General features: G+C 41.0%; 1 protein-coding gene across 7 annotated transcripts in view; it reads right to left on the bottom strand.

Moving 5' to 3' along the window:
• Positions 1 to 25697, bottom strand: part of LOC108971896 — a 75616-nt gene that overhangs the window by 20115 nt on the left and 29804 nt on the right. For 6 of the 7 annotated variants that reach the window (XM_018938232.1, XM_018938233.1, XM_018938234.1 and 3 more), the window contains exons 2-9: positions 18819 to 20461; positions 14716 to 15070; positions 12202 to 12514; positions 11405 to 12105; positions 11218 to 11339; positions 10893 to 11154; positions 10097 to 10826; positions 9880 to 10038 (exon numbers count right to left, since the gene is read on the bottom strand). In XM_018938232.1, coding sequence (XP_018793777.1) covers positions 9880 to 10038; positions 10097 to 10826; positions 10893 to 11154; positions 11218 to 11339; positions 11405 to 12105; positions 12202 to 12514; positions 14716 to 15070; positions 18819 to 19883 — 3707 coding nt within the window. In that variant the 5' untranslated portion in view covers positions 19884 to 20461. Of the gene's footprint in view, positions 1 to 9879; positions 10039 to 10096; positions 10827 to 10892; positions 11155 to 11217; positions 11340 to 11404; positions 12106 to 12201; positions 12515 to 14715; positions 15071 to 16538; positions 17216 to 18818; positions 20462 to 25697 lie in introns of those variants that run through there. The other variant, XM_018938239.1, reaches the window with a different exon arrangement.

Here is a 25697-nt window from a genome sequence, read left to right as displayed (position 1 = left end):
CATTCATTTTGGTTTAATAACTAAATAGCTTAGATGGAAGCTGCTGAGCAGAAAGTCACTATATAACATTGCATAATTAAAAGTACAATGTGACTCGAAAAGCACCATTATTTTTCTTTATTTCATAACCGCTGTTTAACTTTGTAATTCCAGACTGAAAATCTAATTATAGAATCTTAGAAAAGAAGGTTCTAACCCGACGAGTGGAAGAGGCAGCGATTGACCACGAAACAGAATAGTTGAAAGGAAAGTGAAGTAGAAGGAGCCACAGCAACCATGTACCCTGACTAAGCACATTGGAATTTCAGACAAGTCCCTAATGRAAAAATTTATAAAGAAGCTCATGAAGAATTCACTCGGCAATGACTTTTGCTCATGCGTCAAGCGGCTGCTGGTTTGTGATGTACTATTTCAAAATGTAAACGGATACGGTTAACTCGTGTCTAAATGTCAGGTATTATTTATTATCATATTGTGTAGTGTGTGAATTTTTGGTTTTATTCGGCAAAAGCGCTGTAGCGCTGTTTTAGAGCCAGTCCGGCGCTTCTGCATAAACATCCACTGGGGCGGCGCAACAAAAGCAACAGCAGCGCGCAAGCCAAGCATAACGGTGGCTAAAGGCAGTCACTGACATTGCCGGCAACGAAGCGTTCCTGGTTACCAACAAAAAACAAGTAAACACTTTGACATTTTTACACATTTACTCTGGCGGACGGAAGGTGTTGAGCTTTTCCGATATTAAATCAGTGCAAAATACATATGTATATGTACACAAATCACAATTTTATATAATTATTCTTGTTACAAAATGTAATCGCGTTGTTGTTGCGCAATAAATACATTCTTTTTCGGATTATTTCAAAGGCCGTTCGTCGTTTGWTTACTGGCAGACAACTATTTGCCGAATTTTTTCACTTCGCCACAAACATACATAGTTCAGCAATAACCAAAGAGGGCAAATTTAGTAAACACCGCCACGAAGAACAGCACGTTTATTCGCTTTCAATTGCGCGTCAACACTGGCTGAAAGCCAACAACGGCAGCTRGCCAAGAGCCGCCAGCTTCTAGCCACGGCAAAGACAGCGACCAAAAGCCAAAAGCAAATGAAAATACAATCAAAGTAAAAGCGCAAACGCACRCGGAGAGCGAATTGGCGCTCTCTGCTCTACTGCTATAAACATTTTTCGTTGCAGCAACTACCGCAATCCACTTAAATGCTGCTAGTTCTTTGCATTTTAATTTCAACTTSCTCTTTAGACGAAATCGCTACACTGTGGTCATATTGGCGGCCTAAGGGGTTGTGTTTACGGGTTTAAAAAATCGATTTTTTTTATTATCTTATTAAATTCTATAACACCTCTAGAATATTCTCCTAAATTTTCAAGATGTTCTGAGTAATAATTTAAACTGTGGCTTTGAAGTTGGTTTGGCAAGATTTCTCGAGAACCTATCTCAACCGATCTTCATGAAACTCGCACGAGGGTAGATTTATTCCGATAACAAAAATTTTCGTTTTTTTTTTCTTCGTCCAAGTTCTAAGTTAACCTTTTAACTAAATTTTTTCACTCCAGATGATGTTGCCAACGCGGGGCATCTTTTTTGAGAGGAYTCAACGGAAATTCTAATAAAATATTTWATTTCTTATWTTAGAAAAGAATTGTTGAAAAAGGYTGTTTTTACCCGAGGAAACTCGTGYAACTCCTTAATTGACGACTAAACATTTCAAGCTAGTCTTTACATTCGTACAATAAGTGCAGACACACAAACTTCATTACATAATCTCCACAAAGGCTTTAACATTTTGTTCATCCTTTGAACCCAACCCAGAAATCCTCTTGTTCATTAGTGTTCCTCTTATCTTATAGTGAGTTTCGAAGCACTCGCCTCAATGTTATTACTTCAATGAGCACAAGTTCTCTCATTTTCGTCTAGTTTGTCCCACAGTGCGTGCACTCTTTATCAGTTGCATTTACGCTGTCCAATGAGCACAAGTTCTCTCATTTTCGTCTAGTTTGTCCCACAGTGCGTGCACTCTTTATCAGTTGCATTTACGTGAGTGCAGCACACTCACATACACACTCATGTTACGCGCCGATACTATTTCTTAGTTACACTTTGAAGAGACTTCCCGGCCTGTCTCCGCTGTACATTCTGGCGCTTMCTCTTCTCCTTCTTGTCTTCATTCACTTAGGAACATAAGCGACCAAGTTTGTTTGTCAGATTATGTACATTTATATGATYTTATAATAGTTGGGTTAACATTGAAATTGAAGTCAGATAGAACACGAACCAACAACGCCGACAATAGAATATAATAATAATAAAAACAAGAAGACACRACGGCGCTCGGTGAGAYGACGTCAAGTTGATTTATTGCTCCAGTCAGTGTCKCTTTGCTTTGCATTGTGGTTTCGCGAGTTTGTGTTATTTGTGGTTTTTAACATCTACCGCTAWGCCGCCCTTCCAGTTTCAAGTGCAAGAGTTCAGCGGAAAATGGCAGCCCCAAGCCTGCGTCGATCGGATAGATTATCTGCTATCTGCTGCAGTTATTTCCTTGTTTTGAAGCCTCTTATGCACGAACATGGAACTCTGTCCACTCTTTAACATAAACATAAACAGGTCCATCAAGTTATCAGTTAATACCCTTTAACAGGCATGGAATATGATAAACAAAGTCGGGGTTGTGATCAACACAGGAACGACATTCCATTGTCTGCATTCAATAGATCAAATAGTTCTTAAGTTCATGCACTTTGAGAAGCGTAGTGGTTGATATCTAAGGTTGTTGTGTGTTGAAGTCAACATTAAGGGCATTGCTAGTTGAAACAGGGYTTAAGTTATGGAACGTGACGAAGTATTCTTAGTAACGTTGATCATATTCCTAGGAGGTGATTTAAAGCTTGAACGCCTTGATAAAGTGGTRCGAAGAGAATATATTGCAAACAAAGTGACAAACCTTATCAATATGGGTATGCAAATGAGCARGAACTATTGAAACAGAAAAGAAAACCGACGAATCTCGACTGTTTCTTTAAAGAACCCATTACAAGTTAATACGTGGTAAGCTTCTTGGAACGAAAATGATCTGTCAATTTTAAACCGGCGCAAACTAAATATACATTTCTATATATATAATAGTTTCAGTTACCTTCAGAAAGTTTTGATTAACCTTTGATTACATTAGATTAGATTAGATTCTATTGTAATTACATTATCTCCTCTCTCGAATAAAGCAAGTAAAGACGAGATTTTTTTTTTACAAATAATTTCAAATAATGCCTTATAAAAAATATACTTCRCTTTGCAGCAAAATACTTCAGTATTTTATTTCTGAAAGATGTAATAAAAGAATATATCAATCAACGTTGCACATGCTTACTATATGTATAGTAAGTATAAAGCGCACATATGATCCATAAAATTTTAACATTTGATTTATTTAATTTAAATTTTCAAAGTCAAAGTACAGTGGCCATTAAGCGGTTCACAAGACTAATGTTGGCACGAATTGCCAATTGCAATGAAGTGAGACCGTCTTGCTGGTGTAAAGAACAATACTTGCTACACAAAGGCATGTGCAACGTGTGCCACGATTTATGGCGTGAACACAAGCCGTACATAAAGGWGAATAAAACAAGTAAGGAAGAGCTAAGTTCGGGTATAACCGCACATTTCATACGCTTGCAAACTTGCAAGGATAAAAGCCAGAGAAGTACATTCTAGTGCAGAAGGCTTTTTAGTTATAAGGGGTCCACGGGGAATTTTCACCCAATTTTATTCAATCTACGCTAAGCTATTGGYCGATATATGCGGTAAAAAGTCAGACGGAAGTTCGAACATTTTTTTATTAGGTATATGAGGGTTAAAGGAAGCATTGACCCGATTCAACCCATTTGTAACACACAGACAAACTACTATCGCGAAAAGGTACTCTCTTAATTTCAATTAAAAATCTGACACATTGACCGATATTTTCGGTAAAAAGAGCTTGCACAGTTTTGGTTTGATATGGGTAATTTTTAGTCATAAGCTGACACACCTCAAAGGCTCTATTTTTGTAAAGTTTTATTTTGATAAATTAATTGATTCTTGATTTGAATACTGGAAAGTGGAAGTTTCAAATGGAWTTTAAAATTTTGTTATTATATGGAAAGTAGACGTTGTTGTAGTCCAATTTCGCATATTTTCCCCACTATAACATAAAAATATCAGAGGAATGCCACATAACAAATTTAGTTGAAAGCGCTATGGCGTGTCTTAAGGTATGTAATTTCACCTAAAAGTGGGGATGCCAAGTCCATTTACCAATTTTTACCCCGGTCCCATTAGCGTCCTAACATACCATCTCTTTTCTGGCGTATTTTGTTGTTGATTTACAGCGCTTTTAGTAGTTTTCAACAGTATCGTTATATGGTGAGTGAGCACAGTTATTATCCGAATTCATCCATTTTCTCACCGTCGGTAGAAGTTCTTATATTATTTGCACTAGTCGAACTTCGTTGATATAGTTAGGCATACATTTTTTTCCTTTTTTTTTTACCCACATGTCCGTTGCTACTGCGATCCATTGTGGCAAATTGAAGTTATAGTTGTGGCACTTTATAGGTTATCGGTTATTGGCGGGTTGTGGGCGTGGCAGTTGTCCGATTACGTCCACCCTCGAACTCGTAATTCTTTTTTAAGAAACTCATATACCAAGTTTCAACAAGATACCTAAACTTTTTACTCAAGTTACTGCTTGCATGGACGGACAGACAGACAGTCACCAATATTTCAACGCATCTCGTCATCCTAACAATTTATATATATGTGCATAACCCTATATCTATCTTGCTAAGTTTTAGTTGAAGCGTACAACCGTTATACTCTTTAGCAACGTGAGAAGCAAGAGGAGAAGAAAAAGGAATACAAGTAGTGAATAAGGAGTGATCACGTTCAGCCTATATTAATGGTATGACSTACAAGTCTTTATATATTTTATTATACAAATGTWTGTATATATGTATGCACTTTTATGAGTACATATACTATGTATGTATACAACTTAATACAATACGAAGGCAAGCCAATATAATATATAATATTTTCTGACAGCTTGTGCAAAGAAAAACGTTACTGTAAATTCTAAATATGTACATATGTCATATATACAGGTATATGTATGTGAGCGTGTATTTATTTAAATTTGCACTATGGCAACTAAATAAAAGTAAGAAGTAAAACGGCAAAAGGACAACAGCAACATCTCAGCTGTAGCTTACAGCGGTGTGTGGACATTTTACAAAGCAACACCAAGGAACGGGGTCTTCGAGCGAKTTTTATTTGCAGCCATTGCCAAGGGAATATGGAGATCGATACACAACAGTTAGCGGGTAATTTCTTGGAGGTTTTCCCGAGTTCGGCTATAGTATTTGTTGAAGGTACATTTATTATAGAAGAGTTGTTTTTCTCACTCGAAGCCTAAATGAACCATTTTCCAATTCCAAAGAATGTGTCATCTAACATAATAGATTTATAAGAATTGGAGTTAGCTTTCACGCGACTTTCTAACCRACGACATCTGTGGTTTTCAGCGGGGCTTCATAGCGACAGACTTACACACACGCAAACATGGAAAGAAATGTTTTAAGGAAACTCGAATGGTTGACATTGCTGTRTCTATCAGATGCTAAGCACAAGTATTAGACATTTCTTGCTAACCGAACAGCTAACAATGCTGAKATATGTCGTAGCCTATGTTTTAACGGTACATAAAGTAGCGTTATTTTATTAGCGACAATGTGCGGTTCCCGAGATATGCCATCTGATTGTGTACAACAAAACAAATGTTCATGTGAGTACTTATATAATACGTACATATAGGTAGATATTTAAGCATATTCGTTCATATGTATATACCACGTCTAACGGCAACAAACCTGCATCGGGTATGACAATAAGAATAACAACTGAATTCTCTAAGAGAGCAAATCGACGACAAACAACARMCAGCAAATGAGCCAGTACAAGGCATAGCCATAGCATAGTAACAGCGGTACCAAGTGGCAACGGTTGCCAATAAGCAATCGACAGTCGACGGCCAACAATCGACGTCCGATAGCGGTCTGACAAGACAATTTAYTTTTATTGTGTAAGAGATGGCAGCAGGAGGTAAAATGCCGTCAGGTTACTMTGCAGCTCGTGCTGCGCGAATGTGTGACTAACGGTTAACAGCAACGAATGGCGAGCTCGTTTCTCAGCGCTAAAATGCAGAATCGTGTTGGCCTGCGCCGTGGAAGATGGAAGCCCCGCTTGTGGGAGACTACGTCACCTGCACGCTGCTAAAGTGTTTGACATTTTATTTATATTCACGCTGGCATATAAACATATTTCGTGCTTCGCCATTGCATTTTCGCCATTTCCTTTCATTTATTTCAATCGTCTTTGGCATTTTCATTTTCCGCTGTAAACGCTTGGCAAGCRCARCATTTTGCTGAAGCGTGCAATCGCTTGGCGCAAAAAAAGAACAGCCAGAWGCCAAGCGTGGGCCTCCACTGGTGGAAAGGGGGGAGCAGAAGAAKTAGCGRCGGTGGCAGTGGCATTTGGATGCACTCTTGCTGGCCGGCCGGCAATTTACACGTACCACGCTTGCAGCGGCAAGTGCAACGAACCAGTGCAATGCAATGCTGACACACGAAGAGTCTTCGCTGTGGCAAGCGTGCTGCGAAGCAAAAACAAGCGCCGCTTGCTTGCATACGATGGATGCATGTGATTGTGTGTATTTCATAAATTGCTGCTTGTGAATGCACTTGAAAGCATTAGCAACAGCTGGAGAGGCGCCCGCCAGCCTCGGCCAATTCAAAGCCCAATTGAATTTTGGTGATTGCCAAATGTTGCTGCTTTTGTGACGGGCCTTTGCGGCTGCGGCTGTGGCCTGAGCTGTGGTTGTTTGGCTTTTGTCATTGCTGTCAGCGCTGTTGTAGTTGCCATGTTGTTGTTGTCATCTGCCTTAGTCGCGCTGGAATTTTTGTCGATTTGTTAAGTTTCGTGAAAGGTCGCCGGCGATTGTTGCCGTCGGCATTGTTGCTGCAGTTGTTACAATTGTGTTGCCAGCGCGCGGTTTATTTGCTGTGGCTTAACCCCACTGCGGTCGCCCCTAGCCGCAGAGCGTTTRTACACTATACGTTTGTATCTTAATGTGTGTGTGTGCATGTATTTGCATTACTTTTCCATGCTGCACTTATCTATAACTTTTATTATCCTCTTTGTTGTTGGCTTTGCCGTAATTTTCCCATCTCTTTCGGTGGGTGTAATTTGGCTTTGCCTATTTTTTACGCCAATCCTATTTCCCATCTGCTGGTTGTCGTGGTCGCGGCTAAATGAGTTCGGTGTTTGTGATTTTCCCACCAGCRTGAAACAATAGCTTTCTTGTAGATAAACAGGCAGCTTGTACCAAGTAGAAACGCTGAGTCTACACTTTTATGTTAGCATTTACAGGGTCTCCAAAACGAACCCGTATGTTCCATAACTATTTGTTTTTCATCATCCGATTTGTAGTAGCGTTGGGTATAATATTTTTCTGTGAAGGGTCGCAACACTATTATATTATTTTCTTGTTAAGTTGCTCTAAAGAAGAGTTAAGTGTGTCTAGACGATTAATGCAGCTGAAATTAAGATTCTCCGGTGGAAATTATAACATTCTTCTGATTTTAAATATGATTGAGTRAAAATTAAAGATTGATAAGAGGAACACAAGCTGCAATGAATATAATAGTTTCACAATAAGCCATATATGTATAATATTTCTATTAATCCTGAGTAGCACAGGGCCACACTCGTATATCAAACGATGACAACTTCAAGGGAACAGACGTTTTCACTAGAGGGTGTACATGACACCTTGCAATTTATCGTGTAAAGCAGATTTTAATTATATTTTCGTACTAAACTTTTTACGGTTTACATCAGCATGGTAATTTAAGGGGAGATCATCTGCAATGCAGATAAGACAATTAGTCATGTGAAATTTGTTTACTCTTGCAACATGTTGCTGCAGAGTATAATAGTTTTGTTAAGCACACGGTTATACGTGCCACCTAAAGCTTAGCGCGAAAGATATTGGGTTGTGTATGTATACTAGTGGATCCGGCCGCGTACACTTTATACTATTATTCATATAATAAACTATTCAATACAGTGAACATTTTATTTACGAATAAAGTCGGTATAAGAATCCAAGAGGGTGTACTTGATATATTTTTGAATATGTTCATACAAATCAATTTCATTGTATAAAAACGAATTTAAGGCTGCTTTCGCATGGTCTTTTTACCTGCCTACCTGTGCAGTTAATAGAGTTGTSCGCTTAATAGAGCGTTCATTTAATAAAGCTCTCACTGTATTATTTATTTATGCATTTTTTTACTATGGTATCTTCTAAGTTGTTTCGAACTGGACACAGTGTGCTAAATTTTGTTAAAATTAGTTGAGTAGTTTAGGAGTCCATCGCGAACAAACAACGTGACACGCAACTTTTATATATAAGGTAAATAATTAGGATGACGAGACGAGTTGTAATCCGGGTGACTGCCTGTCTATACGTCTTCCCCCTGCGGGTAGGGGGACCCGTCCTGGTTCGAGGGGAAACCGAATATACCCGCGGCAAGGCATACCTGTCGTAAGAGGCGACTAAAAGCCGTATGCATTATGTCAGGCTTTAGAGACCATGTTTTGATGTCTACATGRTCTAAGTCAGATAAGTGCTATAATATTCAGCTGGAGGTCAAATTTTTAGCTTTATATTTATATCACAAAATATAAGGCATTTGTCACAGCGACAAATGCAACCAGTCRTTGAGTTTTTGGGGACTCAGCTGGTAGTAGCAAAAGCTACAAAGTCAGACCAAAGACTTAAACCTGGCACCACGGGGAGCAGTAAGCCCTTGGAGGTAACTCCAATCTGCTCATTGGGTTTGGCCCTTTGTGGAGATTCGTGGTGGCTCTGGTTTAAACCTAAATGCAGGAATGGCATTTTGTCCAATGTCGGTCGCACTGCGGCCGGGTGCCGGACCCAAAGTACGGCAGAGGTTTTAGATGRGCCTYGAACCCGACCAWGGTGAYTAGGGTGTCCCTATCCACCCGAACCAATTGKAAYCAAAWATTAAGTGCAAAATGCATTTATRCTTTGKGGCACTGATCAACGCATTGYATTGATMYATGTGCTTCYAGCAATAGAAAGCACCGTGGARTTTAGTCTTCATAGACAGGTATTCACGTAAAAACACATTGACATTCTGTCTATACGTCTGTMGGTCCGTGCAAGGTGTAACTTAAATAAAAATTGAGCCAACTTGATRAARCTTGGTATGCGCGTTTCTTGGCACAAAAAAATTACGAGTTCGTAGATGGGCGGAAACGGACCACAGCCATGCCCACAAAACGTTATTAACCGGAAATTTTTAAGGTACCATAACTAAGCACTAAATTAGGATATAAAACTCTACAAAAACTTTGAAAAAAAGTGGGCGTGGCCCCGCCCCCTATTAACTCAATACTTTCCTGAGCCTCTATATACCTAAGGTAAAGATTTTCGAACTACCGGGTGGCTTTTTGCCGCATATATCGRCCAATATGTGAGATATCTAAGTARATATGAGAGTGTTTGGTTTCCTTTTATTGATGCTCATTTGTGTTAAGAATGATTAAAAGAGGTTGAAGGCTCGCCTAGACCCTATATAACTAATAAGCCTTATGTACTTGTTTCCCTGGCCTTTTGCCAGAGTATAAAATGTTTGTTATACCTGAACCTAGCTCTTCCTTATTTGTTAGTTATGAGTGTGGGCTGGAAAGCTTAAATGTTTAGCACGRTTTATAATCTAAGCATTTTCATTGACTACTCACATGTCAACATCCTTATCTGCGCTTTTATTGGTACGAAGACRTAGGAGGGAATTCAGTTCTTTCATTACATCACTCCCTTTACGTTCCAGCTCCGAAAATAGTTCTGTGTCGTCAATTTTATGTAGATCCGAACCACTACGACTCTTTATGGAACCAGATCTTTGAAAACAAAGAATAATGTGAGTGTTATTTTTAGCGAACCCTTCATTGCACCTACCGATCGATGGAGTCCACACTGCTATGTATATCGAAATCCATCATGAGATCATCGGAACATATCGACTCACAGGGAGAGAGAGTATCGAGAGAATCGGCGCGTTCCATTACCGCCTTTCGCAGCGAGAGCGGTGTGCGTAGGCTCAATTCGATTGCTTGCTGGAGCGCTGTGCGCGCTTTGGATTGACTTTTCAGAGAACGCATCGAACCAGTATTTTCCATAAGTGTGGGGGTCTCTGTCTTATCTTTGTGTGACGTCAAGCTATCCACTAGATCATGTGCYTCACTGTTAAACAGCAACGCCGGTTGGTCAGCGATCTCGTCATCAATCAAATTACCGCAATCGGAAAGTGATAGCGAATGTGAAGCATGTGTTGGCGTTCCCGGTGAAATGGGACTACCCATTTCGAGTTCAGGTGAAATCTCATCGATGTCCTTCTCTTGCAGTTCTTCATTTATTTTGTGTTTTTTCTGCTTGCTTGCGGCTTCTTCTGATTCCGTGCTGCTTACCAGACTATCCGTGGGAGAGGTCTCGTCGTCCAAAAGATAAGTGCTACCGGCTAAGGCCATTTCTGCAAATTTCGTTTCGTTAATCGTATTATAAAACGATTTCGGCCGATCCGGTTTATCAATATTTGTATTTTCCGTAGATGCGATGATGACAGTATTCGTTTCTACTGCCTTGAGTCCGGAATTATTGTTTTCATTTGCTAAGTTATCAGTTAAGGAAGCTGAATAAGAAGAGAAGTAATTATTAGGGGAACAATAATGCTCGATTCAACTATTCTCATACTTACATAGTGTACTAACTTGCATTTCGGTCACCATGCCACTTAAGTCATCGTCATTCAAGTCGACTGACATGTGCTTAGATTTTTTCAAATCGTTCTTCTCAGTGTCTGTGTCTTTATCTTGATGAAGTTTATTACTATCTTCGCTGCTAATACTGAGGCTGCTACAATCCTTTACGGCAAGAGATTCTCCGGCATTGCACCACGAGAGCATTATGGAGCTCCCTGGTGACGATGTTTTACTCGAACAAGTATTTATGTCCTTAAACTTGAAAGACAAACTTGTATTTTAGCTAAAATATTCCTTTTCATTTTGCTGGAAGAGACTTACCCTGTTTCCTTTCTCTGAAGTTGAGCGGTCTAAGAAAAGCTTTTCCTCATCGACCCCTTCACTTTCTTCAGACGAATTTCGAGTTATTGTGCACTGTGCAGGCGCCGTAGTAGGGCGTTTTCCTTCAGAACGTATGAAAAAGGAAATGAAATATACACATGTGTAATATTAATYGGTGGTGACTTACCAATATCAACCTGTTTGATTTCTTGGTTAGCACTAGCGCTTCTATTACCGATTACACCACCATTTCGTTCATAAGTCTCTCGACTAAGTACCGTATTGGAACGCACAAGACCACATAGTGGAAGCGGTACTGTTTGGTTTTCGCTCGGTAGCTTCGGCAAAGCTAGCGGCTCTACGATGGAGCTGGATTCACTCGATAAAGGGTCGTCCAGGTCACGTACTTCAAATTTGTGACGACCATTCATTACCATTTGCAAATTGCGCGGACGACTGCGGCTCCGTTTAGGCGAGGCTGTGCGTCCAGCGCGACTGCCGCCACCGCTCGAAACCGAACTATCTAATGCCATGTCCATGCTGGCAATACCTGAATCCGCTGATATCTCCCGACTGCCTGAGAATCCACGCCGTGTGTTGTTTGCCATCTGCTTRGCCGTCTTCAGATCCATATGTCCGGAAGCGGTATGTGTCACTGTGGCACAGGCKACCACTGTCAGGGGATGCTGCTGCTGCTGGTTTTCCTTGGTACGTGCACCCGCTAAGGTGGTAGCCATGGTGGGCGATGGTGTGTAGATGCTGCTSGGTGTAGTTGGAGTTGTTGCACCCACACTGATGGCCACGGGAAATTCTGGCTTTGGCAAACTTACTGTGTGCAGTGTGAACTTCGAAAAACTGGCTGGCGGTGCGCGTGGCGTTGGACGGACACTGCAAATGAAGGAGTGGAAGTGAAAGGGAATCTTCAGCATATGTATTTCTCGAAATCGTTTTTAATTGTTTATACCATATGGTGCGTATACTCACATAACATTCGTGTGCATGCCCGTGCTGATGACATTTCGCGACTGATGCTGCTGCGCCTGGTGCCCCGATTGATGGGTCCAAATGTTGGCGGCACTGCTGCGACCACTTCCATAGCTGCCATATGTGTTAGGCTGTTCGAAAAACTGTCGCCGCTGATATTCGATTGTGCTGTTCTGACTCAAATTGAACGTTATAGATTTGGGTTGTGTTATTTTTGGGYGACCGGTCGCATCGCTGCAACTGCCCGATTCGCTAGTCTCATCGCCCGAAGTCAATGCCCTGCCGGCGTGTGCACTCTTCGATCGGCGTTTCACTGCAAAAAGTCAGCACAAAGATATCTTAGTTCACTTGTGATTGAGGGCATTAGTTGCACTTGCAACAGTGCAGTCCCTGGACATAGTTTGTCTCTAGCACGTTTTATGGCTGCTGTTATTTCTGTGTGACTTTAAAATTGCTTTTATTGGCCTTTAGCCCAATTTGAAAGTAACACACTGCACGATTGCACTGACATTTGCAAGACTTGCAAGCTGGCAGACCTTGCAACATAATCGCAGCGCCGCTGCGCCACTCTTGGCAGCGTTCGCTCTCGCTGCCCGCCGATTGCTGTTTAATTGRGTTCACGGACTTGTCACACCGTTGCACCGTAAAGTGAACGGCGACTTTTTACCAACGAAGYGGAGGCTGCACGCGGGGCGTTCGAAATAAATCGATTTGCGAGCATTCACAGGTGGTGGAAACAAATACGAGCAACTAAATTGTTGTATGATTTTCAAATGGCTTGGTTTGTTTTCCTCTCAATTACCTACCGGTGGGTAAATATTTGAATGTTCAGAGGCATTTAAGCGAATGTATGTATATGGTTAAGAAAGTGAACGTTTAGTGTTCAGGATTGAGGCTTTCGATTGGAAAAAAAACGATTCAAAGATGTTTCGTAAAAGTGGTATCTTTATTTTTATTCTGACCTGAAGGCAGCTCATGGCCCTTAGTTTRTTTTATACCGTTACGCCTAATAATAATCAAATATTATATGACCTCTCCAGCTAATCCTCCGCAATGGACTCTGATTTCATTCATTTCATTCCACCTAACAGTATGTTAATTTAGTTGGAGGAAAGTGATGTATCCTAAAGTAAAATTGACAAGTGAGAGGTTTTTGGGAGTTAACTATCAGTTTGTTCAAGGTTTTTAAGATGATTTCTATGGTAAGATCCAAAATTAGTATTGGTAGACCGAAAGGAGTTGGTAGACCGAGCATTTGATGGAACGATGAGATGTATGAGATATACGTCGACATTGACATGGTTTAGCGAATTAAAATAAAACGGCTACGCTGGCATGACGTCCAAATGAACGAAAACGCTCCAGCTCTGAAACAGAGGAAGAGCAAAACCTCCATTTCGTTTCAAAGACTAGGTGGAGAAGGACTTGGCTTCGCTTGGCACCTCCAATTGCAAAGCATTGCGAAAAGAAGAAATGCCTGGTGCGGGGTTGTTAACTCAACTATAACTGCGTGAGCGGTATCTACGCAAGTATAGAAAAAGAGAAGACTAAATTTCCACTGCTGTGTTCTAAAAAAAAAAACGAAGGCTTGTGATAGGAAAACAGCAAACAGGATTTGAATAGGTGAAAGTAAAACACCACTCAGATTGCCTATCGTGGATTTAAAAGAGGGCTCTCGTATTGTTGGCATCCACAAATTGTAGCGCCGTCTTATAATAGTTATCGGTACATGCGTACATCAAGCACTTGATTGTGTCCCCAGCTTTGCACGCGGTACCTCACACTTTAACCGTTATCACTAGACCTTCTACATATTTACACTGCTGCACCCACTTACAGTTGCTGACAAGCGGYTTTTGTTGTCCATTRACTCCCACACCACCACTTCTRGCGTCGCTCCCTTTGCTGCCGCAAGTATTGTTGTTATCCGCATTCTCCTGTACTTCCATGGAATAGTGSTGCGTTAAACCTGCCGATGCCGGGCGTACAATGTGTCCGCCGCGGTAACCGAACCGCGAGGCGACGCCAGGCAGGTTGGAAGGCGGAGCGCCACCACCGGCTGYCGCGGCTKGTTGATTGGAACGTTGCGTCGTTGCGGCCGCCGCACCCATTTTCTCAAAGTGTATCTTGGCCAGCAGTTCTGCATTCGGTGAGTGTTGGCGGGGTTRTTTGCGGACGGTGRCGTAGAGGAGGCAAGCAAAAAGACAGAAAGCAGCAAGTTTTTGGCGTGTCAGACATTCATAAGAGCGCAATAAAAATATAAGTAATTAGACTCCGAAGGAATAAAATGAAGTGTAGCGCAATGTGTGTGTGTGTGCGTGCCCGGGTGTGGATGTGGGAGGTCATGCAAAAGTTTGGAAGGTGTATAGCGGTGTCGGTTGCACCCAAAACACCTGTTGTGTCAAATTAATTATTTTGCAGTGATTTGTTCCATTGAACTCTAAAGTAACCCGAGTTTACGTATTACGTAAATTATTCATGCAATTCGTTGCACCATTAAGTCATTGCACTCACCTGCATTGCCATTGTCGTCCTGCTGYTGTTCGTCTGTTAACGTCTCCCCATAGTTAGCGCCGTCTATCACAGTTGCCCGTTTTGCGTTATCCTCACTAGGTGTGTTGCCGTCCCGTCTCGTTGTTGTTATATTGTTGCACTTGTCTTGTTTTCGTTTTCCATCACCACCACCAGTCATGCCGCCAACGCCGGCCTCCAGCAATTTCTTGAACTTCTTCGGCGTMGTGTTGAGCTTCTTGCGAAAGCCGAAGGACATTGCCGTACCTTTGGTTTCGATGGCGCCCACTGCAGTGCCTGCTGTGGCGTTGGTGGTGCTGCCATGCTTCTTCGAATGWCGTTTGCTTTCGGCCTGTCCCTGTAAAGGAATCGCAAGTGTTATTACACAAATTATAGTTTAACGGTGCAAAAAACAGACACACAACGACTGAGCACTAACGACAAACCCGATTGTGCGGACGTTGGGTTTTATTGACTATTTTATTAACCGCGATTGCAGTGGCAACCACATGCGTAATTCGATTATTTGGGAGTGCATGGCRTTGTGGTTAAAGTACTTGTATACATGTACGTATATATAATATTTCGGAAAAATGATATATGGTAGTCGAAAAAGTATTTTCGTATTTTAAATATAAATCACAATGAGGTGAAGTTTGTTTAGAAATACGAAAAAACTTTTTCGACTACCAATATTTGTGTTCTAAACCATCAAAAAAGAAGATAAAACTTAAGCTTGCATCTGCTAAGTATTTAAAATWTGCTTCACTTAAGGATTGGAGTGCCCAAAATGAAATACGTTCTTAGTTGACATGGGTCGTGTTTCCTATTTTATTGCTACGMATTTACATAAAGGATATTGGCATCACTGGCGTACTACTGTTAAGCCCGAGTGTAAATATTTTACATTTGTATGTATATATGTTTCCCAGTTTACCTAAAAAGCCGACAATATGTGGAGAATAAGGCTTACTGTGTGCTTATCCGACCCAAATAGTAAGAGCCTCTTCATATGGCTAGTATATTAGTAAAGTATTACTACATATATAATATGTACGAATGAATATGCGATTATATATTGCCTATGTACATATAATTATATAGAGTAGGGTGGGAAGAAATTTATGAAAGACCGAGCGCTGTAATAGATCCTTTGCGGAACTTAGAAATCACTCAGTTCAATTGCAAAGGCCTTAATTATGGAAACTGACTTTTCTTCTTTTTGACTTTTCTAGTCAAAGGTTAGTTGTCAAAAGACACTCGACCCAACCTAATGCGATCTCAAATGGATGTGCGTTCATTTAAGCAATACATTCGCAATCTTTTCACAGTTAAGGTGGGGACGGTCTTGGGTGTAGTGGTGCTTGCGACTGGCGGCGTGTGTCACGTCACTTGCGTCAATACGTCAATTATTGTAAGTACGATGAATCATACGCAATCTGAGCTGGTGAAATGGATGCACAAACTGAAATACATATATGAATCGTTATGGCCCGGTAACTGGTCAAACAGTATAGTCAACAGGAAGTTAAAAGTATTTAAGCAGATCAGTTGTAAAATTTAAGRRCAAAACCGCCTGTTATATTCCACAAATACAACATACAGATGCAGCGCAAATGCTTTCTAGGTCCACAGAAACAGGGAAGCAAGTGTGGAACGCAAAGCAAAGTGGAAGCCTGTGTATACTAGTGTTGCGGTGCGCGAAGCCCGAAATTGATTTGTGAAAGGGGCACAAGAGCCTCTGTCTATTTTATACTTATTGCAGCGTGCAATTTATTGGAAGCGAAAGCGTTTGAACCGCTTGAGCAGCTTTACTTGCGATTTACCATTATGTCGCCCTCGGTTAGTGCCTGCGTCAATTGAATGACTTCAGCGTCGTTATCATTGATTATTTCCTCTTGTTGTAGTATTTTGTGGGCGAGCTCCTCGTATGTGTCGACTGCGTCTTCTAAGTTAATGACGAGGTTCTCGCATTCATCCATCTTGAATGCTGGCCTTTCAGTTGTGCAGCCCCCAGTTTAGAGGGTGGGCTTTCGTCTGCGCGCTGATGCCCCTCTGCTTGCCGTTGGTCGCCGTTTTGAGCACTTCGTAGACCCAACGATGTAAGTAGATAAATGACTTTATCGGCGATACAATTTTTTCACTTATTGCTTCAGAAAAAAAATTTGCAAATTAAACGCTGTGAAACATTTTTAGATCACTGCCTTATTAAATTGTGTACACTTGAATGAACAGCAGGTCCGATTTAGATTTTCACTTCGCCAACTGCACCTCACTAGCGCACTTTGTTCACTGCTTCGGCGAAAGTCCTTGAAAATAAGCACTCTCCTTGATGTCTATCCACACTTTGCAAGCACTTTTTGGAAAATTCGCCAGCTCACWTTGAACGCACTTTGCTTACGAAAATGAATTAATTATTAGTCTTTACAGTTTTTTCTTTTAAATATATATATGTCTTTTGATTTCTCTGTCTTTCACTTTTCCAAATTGATTTTCACAACTTTGCTGCATTTAATGCCAGCGCTACAGCGGTAATGTTTGTGGCAGCGAAAATTCTGCGAGTTTTCCTTTCGTTTTCCATTGCACGGTCTTTTGTGTTGGCCGTTTTCTGTGGAAGTCATTGTAGGCGGACATGCGCACTGGTGGCAAACGATGCTCGTAACTTTTCACGTTACTGTAACTGTCATGCAGTGGTTGTTGCCCTAGCGATTGTGAATGTGGGTATCCTGCCGSGTCAGGCACAGCGACATCTGTCGTTATTTTCCGACTACAGCTTAGGGGTGGTTTATAGGGTGATTACGGGTAATGTGGAATTCTTTTTTGTCTACTTGCCGATTTTCAGGGCAAAAATAGGCATGCGAAGAATACTTAACTTACGGTTCGGAACAAAATGTGATAACAAATAAAGAGTGATCCGTTTTTGAGTTCTACACTTTTTTAAAGAAAAACACAGAAACTTCAAATTTAATGGTGAACGTTTATTGTCATTTCGAAGAACATTTTTTCGCATTCATTTCTGGAGATTCTCTCTGTCAAATCCAGGCCGCGGCTACGTCTCAGATGATCCATCAATTGAGTCCAATTACACTGGCCCACAAACCATACAAAAGCGTTTTTGTCTGTATTAAAGGCAGCTCTTGAGCTGTCTCTTATACACATCTAGATGTGTATAAGAGACAGGTATTAGACTGGCCCACAAACCATACAAAAGCGTTTTTGTCTGTATTAAAGGCAGCTCTTGAGTCTCTTCAGGTTGCTCTTCATCCCACATCCGGCAATCTCGCTTTGTTTGCGTAACCACTGAGCCAGAAATAGGCCTCATCGCTAAATTTGGTTCGGAAATATCGGATCTTCTTGGAAGTTATCAACAGCCCATAGAGCCAAACGAACTAAGTCCGAGTTGCAACGAACGGTGTTCGGTCGAATATTATTAAATAATGAGTGCTGGGTCTAAAGATGAGTGATGGTGTTATGAATAATATGCTCAGTAGTCCGATTACGTTGACCATAAGTTGAGCGAAGTGTGTGAAACACATTCTTTACAGAACGTGAGCTTTCGTAATAAGGTTAAACGATTTATAATAAAAAAAAAAAATAAAAAAATATTTGAGTAATTAATATTGTGGGTAATTTTAGGAAAGTTAGATAGTCTCATCTTGAAAAATAGTTGGATGAAAAGCAGGATGAGTATTGTTCCACAGACAGCATCACAGATATAAAGCCCTCAAAATATATTATATTAAATCGAAGATAGAGTTAAAATATGTTATTAATGTGTCAAATTCAAGCATGAAAAACAAAAATTTGTCTTTCTTGATATAGTAACTAAATTTGGAACGTACAAGACACGAGCCCAGCAGCAAAGCTTGGCTTGGACTATTTTCAGACTCCCTTGATTTAATTCTACCCAGAATTTTTCGGTTCTTTCAATTCCAATTGGTATTTATCGCGATAAGGAGAAAAATATATATCAGTAGAATCGCTGTAGGCTACAAGAACCAATTGTCAAGAGCGACATCTCTGCCACCGCGTGGCCCCGTCTATAAAATCTCGGGTAATGAATACAATTACTTTGTCAAGAAAATTGCGATTTTATAGTCACTCACCTGCATGTAACCGCTGCCTTCAACCGTTAGGTGTTCGCTGYCGCTTAACCTTTCACTGTTTCCATCGACATTGTCAAGATCAGCTGCATCGGCGACACCAATARCACCAATATTGACTTTGCTCACTTCACTGTTTATTAATTGCCCTTTTTCGGTGGCATCCAACCGCTGTTGCTGCCACYTCGGCTGATAAACATATTCCTCATGTTTCGCAGCGATTTCGGCGTTATTGTTGGCGTCGGGGGCAACCGTGTCGCCAGCAATCTGTTCCTGTGGCTGCGACGGCAAATGAGCCACACAATGTCGTTGATTTTTATGAGCACCAACGGCGGTTTCTTTATTGGTGTTGTCAACTACAATAGCCTCGGTAGCATTATTATGGTTGTGAATACCAAACAACTGCTTGCCGTCGTCACTGTCATCGTGCCCGTCCTCATCCTCGCCCTCGCTCTCGTCGTCATCGTCAGTGGTGCTGACAACGGTGCAATACTCACAACCACTCACACTGCTGTACACAATTGTCGAAGTCGTCGCTGTCGTCGTTGTCGGACCATCAGCGGCAGGGGTAGACGACTCGGCTTGTGAAGTAACACAATCTTGCTGTAACCTTTCCGTATARCTTTCTGTGCCATTTGTGTTTGTTGTTTGTTCGCTGTTTGTTGTCCATTGCTGTGATTTGTTTTCACTACTTTGCTGCGTTGATGATTGCTTTTGTGCTGTCTTCGATCGTCTTTTGTTTCCACCCTTCTTCTGGCTCTGCTGCTGTCGCTGGTTTTGATTTTCATTTGMATCTTGGTCTGGCCGTGTGGCGCCGACAGTTGTTGTATWCGCATCATTATCCCCRTCCGTGGGCACTAGCTGCTGCTTTGTTGTTTTTGGCTTCGCCTTCCGCTTCTTGCCGCTCACGTAGTAATATTCGCATAATTGATTTCCATGCTCGTCCTTCAGCGCAATGTATTCGGTGCTCTCAGCAAATTTGCTCCAAATGTGGTTAGCCGCCGCCAARTCCTTTTCCGACAACGCTATTGTCAGTACGGAGGGATGCTTCGAGACACACTTGCCCATAGGTGCTGTCGACGGTCCGGTCACTTATACAAGTCGCCAATCAGCTGTGTGGTATGTTTCGGAGATGCGTTGCTGGGCTATTGGTTTTTGGCAACTTACTCTTTGCTTCATAAGTATTCAAAGGGATTTCCTGTTGTTGTTTGTTGTTATTATTAAATTATTACAGTGACTATTTCGCATTGACCCCGCAATTTCCTGAGTTGCTACTGTGTGTTGCTCGTGTCAGCAGCACGCTTCAAAGTCTGCAGAGTAGTTTTGGCTATCTAATCWGAACGTTGCATTGGCGCAAAAGCTTTAGTGTCTTCAATTGTGTCTATCTACTGCACAAGCCTTCTATTTCTTTTCGATGTTTGTAAGAGTTCCTTCGCTACAAATGTCAGCTGTCCCGCGTTCCCCCAATTCGCTGGCCTCTACCGCAGAATGTTTGAACTGTTCATTGGCGCCGCAGCGACGACAAACTTTCGGCGCTGAATTTTGACAGTTATGATTTTTGGCTGCCGAAGCAAGCTAATATCCCGCTTGCTGAATGCTGAGTCCACTGTTGTATGATTTTTGTGCCAGTAATTGCTCTAGAAGCTCTAAAACAACAAAAGTAAATATATGTTTATAGTTTTGTATATTTGAAGGAAAAGTTCTGTTTTGATAGAATAACATTGAGTGGAAAAGTATGAAGTATGAGCATTATAAAATAAAAGCGAAAAGCAGGTCAGGAAATTCCCTTCGGATACCGTCAAATTATAGGAATTGACCGAGGAAGRCATTTGGATAATTTTGGTATTTTCTTGAATKTTTTTGAGAATGGGCTTTAAATATGTAGAAAGCATGTCAMATATAGACCRCCTAACCTACGACCCCACAAATTTGCATAAACATTATTAACAGGATCGATGTGGCAATTAACACGTTGCAAAGACCCACGAATTCACAAACACACACACATGCAAWCATGTGTTCTACAGCAATTAATCAGCAACAAAGAGCCGTCTCGCCGTCGGTGTGTGGGCGGAAAGAGTCTAGCATTAACACCTCCTAAAAATTCACCATCAACAATGGCAATGAATTCGCGTGGGCAAGATCAATGAGCGGCACATAGACCACGTCAGTGTGCTGGGAGCGCGGGGGAGGACGCTGAACTCACTGTTGCTACAGCAACTGCAGCACTTAGCTGTGCGGTGCTTCGCCACACATCTTCGTAAGGGTGTTAAGGACTGTACACATGGACGTGGCCTCACACTCACACTCGCACGTGAACATTCACATGACGTCGCACAACATTTACAACGTCTGAATATTACTCATACGCACCATCAAATTACAGTAATCACACCCACATGCAAACACACTCAAATCCACATATACACACGTRCAATTGTACTTTATTGCACATAACTGATGCCAAATGTGTGAGCACGCTTCACTTACAAGCTAGCACTTTGTGTTTATGTAACCGCAGGGATGCGCTCGTGAGTCTTTATGCAAATAACTTTAATGGATAATAATTATTGATCAAATTTCATTATTACGAGCTGTGTTTATGCGCCGAATGGGACTGTTGAAAACAATTTTCTTCAAATTAAATGACTCAAAGCATTATCGTAAACTCTTTCAAACTTGTGCTCCGCCAAAGCCATAAATAACTACAAATGTTTGCTGGCAATATTGAGCACAATTCTTACCTAACATATATACGCCCAGGGTTTAACTACATTTTGGTTCAAACAGAAAATCAAATAAAATTTAGAAACCTGTTCTGGGAAAAGCTATTTACTTTTCTGCTCTTATTTCTCCCCTTTCTTTTTTGATTTCTTTAGTTGGAGCTGATAGCTGCTACTATTACTTCGGCTGATGTGCATAAAATAAAGACGTGGGACGATGAAAATCATCGAAAAACCACTCGAGAAATTGCTGAAAGATTAAGGTTGTCTAACGCAACTGTTCACAAGCTTATGAAATGCCACCKATGAGTTTCTCAAGCTCTTACAGAACGAAATTTGCTGCGTCGCACGACTTCGTCGACTTATCAAACGTCAAAGAAGATTCATTTCCGAAGCCCCCATTGTTACAATTGGCGAAAAACGGTTTAAAATAAAAGAATGTAAAACGCAAGAGATCATGGTCTAAAAAGGATGAATCATCTCAAATCACTTCGAATGCCGACAGTGAGCAAGAGAGGTTATGTTGTCAAAGGGTTCATGAGCAAAAGCCCAAGCTCGACATTCTGAAGTGCATTGTGGCTACGCAAATTGAGTGAAGGTAGCTATTGAAGGGGTCAGAATTGAACAATATGTAGAAAAGGTGTAGCACTTCACCAGGACAATGCGAGGCCTCATTCAAATTTGATAGGTCAGCAAAAGCTTTTCAAAGGTCAATTGATAATAAAACCCRCATAAACACACAAAARAATCAATAAATTCCTAGAGATTTCCAAAACTTTTCGCAAAGTAGTTATTTTCCACTTTTTAGCGCAAAGCAACGAATGCAAGTTTGCTGCAACATCCCGCTCAATTTCAAGAAGGAAAATGTGAATGCTGCTGCTTTCAATGCCAGTCAATCTTTCGAAAATTGGCATTCAATTYTCTCCTTTGGTGGCGTAATTACGCTGCTAAGGTAAAAATTAAATTAGCCCGTGGAAATGAAACGCTCAGCTGCGCAAGCATTCCACAGCGATTCTTAGAAATTTATTGCGCCAAACCACACTCAATGACATCTACGGCGCTGTGTTTATTCTAATTTATAATTCACTTGCCGGCGACGCAAACACTCCCTGGAGCGCTGTAGCGGGCGGATTCAGAAACACATATAGTATGTGTGCCAGCCGAGATTTCTCATACGAGTGCGCGCCCCAGTCAACAGCTTCGTGCTGAGGCCAACTGCCGCTAATGGCTCCGCAAGAATCTCATAATCCTGCACCCAATTTACGATGTTTTTTGTACGGCTTATGTGTTGTCTCGCTGCTGCCTGCAACGTCTTATTAATCCACCTTCGTATTTGTGCGCTTATTTCAAATGAGTTCGAATGAGTTCGTCAGCACATCGGAGTTAGGCCAAAAGCATGCTCAACTCACCTTCACAGCGCTATGCTATGTTATGCTATGGCATGTGGATAATGCGCAATGAAAATCAGCGAATTTTAGTTGCTAGCCATCGACGGTGCTACGTGTGTATATGTAAATGTGTGTACTACATGCTCATACATAAATGAAGACAGCCATGCATTATGGGCACCGAGTCTTATTATTATTTTTTGTTTATCGTAATAAGGTAATTTGCCAACGGTAATGTTGCATGATTGGCTGAGTTTCGGTTTTACTTATCTTACAACAAAAATAATGGCATTTTCTTGTAGGTGGGCTTAGTACACGAGCGTGTGTTTTGCAATTCGTGGAAAACTGGAAAATCGATTAAAAGTGAACTGAAAGTATCCCAGAAAGTGCTTTTCTTTTTGCAGCTATTCCCTTTACTTTCATTTGGCTCATTTTAATTATATATTTTTATGTTTCTTGCTGGTTTTTCGGTTCGTGGTTGCAGCTGTAAGCGCGGAACAGCAATTTGTTTGTGGAATTCTAAATGCATACAAATGTATATTTTTTGATCTTTATCTTTTCTTATGAGCAGACATTATGCGTTTTTTTGTGAATATGAGTCGAAATTTTATATCCGAAATGAACTTGCTGATCCCCAACAACGATACTATCAGTTACTACTTGCTTGTACAGTTAATGCACGTCTGATTCATCTCACGATCAACTGAATTGAAATGCYAGTCGTTTAAATGCTAATTACATTGCAAATTGCTAAAAGGTTACACTCGCATGCACACAAGACATTGAGATATTTCTGATTRTGGTCCAAGTTCCATGCTTGATTAAGTCGTGTTTTGCTACATACGAAGGTTGTTATATACGTACATCTGAGAAGAAGAGTATACTCTTTCCCAAAGAGTTTTTAAAGCCTAGATTATGCGAGACATCTTTTGTGAGGTATATAGAGATAAAATATAGTGAGAGAGAAGTATTTTATGAAAGATCTATTTATCAAAATAAGGAACAGCATGGTAGTGGGGAGAAAGCAGACTGCCTAACTCGCAACGTTACAACCGTCGTTATCATAGCTGTAGGATGGGATAGATACCGAGACTTGAAGAGGTGATCAGGTGATTGAGGGAACAATTCTTGAGACTGCTGAATGGCAGTGAAAGCATAACAACAAGAGATGCTGAATGCGATTCCCCAATCGACGACCATGGAGCGGACGTTCCATTGCCCGACCATGAAGAAGTTGGAATAGCAATTATCCATCAGAAGAACAACAAAGTGGCAATGGCCGATGGACTTCCGGGCGAGCTATTCAATTACGGCGGCAATGAAATGATAAGGAGGTCGCGCAGTTTCCTTGTAGAATATGGTCAGACGAAAGAGTGCCAGAATGCCAGAATTTAAGTGTTAGTAGCTGATTGGCCTGCAAATTCAAAAATTGCCAAATATTTAAAATGCGCCACAGCTTGGAAAATACCCGTAAAAAGGAGACCGACACACACCATCTCCTCATCGATTGCAAAGCTGCTTTCGACAGCACGAAAAACCGCTATGTCTGAACTTGGTACCCCGCAAAGCTAATACGGCTGTGTAAACTGACGTTGAACAATATCAAAAGCTCCGTCAGGATTGGGAAAGATCTATCCGAGACGTTTAATACCAAACAAGGTTTCAGACAAGACGATTCCTTATCGTGCGACTCATTCAATCTATTCCTGGACGCACAATCTTCTATAAGAGCCTACAGCGGATGGCGAACCCCGATAATATTGATTATGGTTCTGGTAGTGATTGTATGACGAAATATTTCCTTTCATCAAACAAACAGTTGTCGCACTCGCGCGCTTGGCTCTCACGTCATTTTTTACAGTCAAAATTGCGAAGTCGTAGATAATTTCGTCTATCTTAGAACCAGTATCAATAACAACATAGTATCAGACTCGAAATCCAATGCGGGATAACTCTTGCCCTTTTTCATCGGTTCTTATTTCGGTTTATATCCACACTCCGGAAACCACAGGCATTTTTCGAATGTTGGACTTTTAATTCACATTCCCCATCTTGTATTACGTTTTAGAAAAGAATTTGCCGATCTAGACTATTTTCAAATATTTAGATATTCTTCCTATAGCAATAGGTCTCATATATCTAAGTTTCCGAATGGCGCTGTAGTTACAGTTTTTCATGTTTACTACACAATGTAATTTTGCATTTTGCAGAATGCAGTGACCAGTTATGGTCCGAATCCAATCGAAAGCCCACCAGCTTGGCGCTAGCTGCATGTTCGTATATGTATCTACCATATGTTGGAGAAATATGTGGTAGTTCGCGTGCTCGAAGCTTGCCGGTGCTTATTGCGTGTGCTTGTTTTTGTTTTCTCCATGGGCTGCGCTTACGAACGTGGAAAGAGAGGAGGCGCCGATAATGATAATTAGCTCATTGGCGATCATCGTCTACAGAAGTGTGCAAAAAAGTGTAAAGTTTGACTGCTTCGCTAGTCGTTTTTGCTTTGGCGATTTCTACAATAAAAAGATTATATGCACGACGTTATTGTGTTGTAAAAACAACTTTCAATTAAATTTTTATTCCACTTCTGATCGTTAACGTTTACCAAATTATCGCTGGCTTAAATTTACCGACTCCACATTTTTTAGAAGTCGCGTGAATGTTCATATGCGTATATTAGGGTGGGCAAGAGCTTTCATATGAATTTTTCAGTATAATTTAAAAGCTTATCAAGTTGTCATGACCAATTTTAAATTAAATATAGTTTATAGTCA

Source organism: Bactrocera latifrons, unplaced genomic scaffold (genome assembly GCF_001853355.1).
Source record: "Bactrocera latifrons isolate USDA-ARS-PBARC rearing strain unplaced genomic scaffold, ASM185335v1 scaffold_364, whole genome shotgun sequence".
In the NCBI taxonomy this organism is placed as follows: domain Eukaryota; kingdom Metazoa; phylum Arthropoda; class Insecta; order Diptera; family Tephritidae; genus Bactrocera; species Bactrocera latifrons.
Note: the sequence above shows the minus strand (reverse complement) of the source record. Positions and strands in the feature narration are given on the sequence as shown.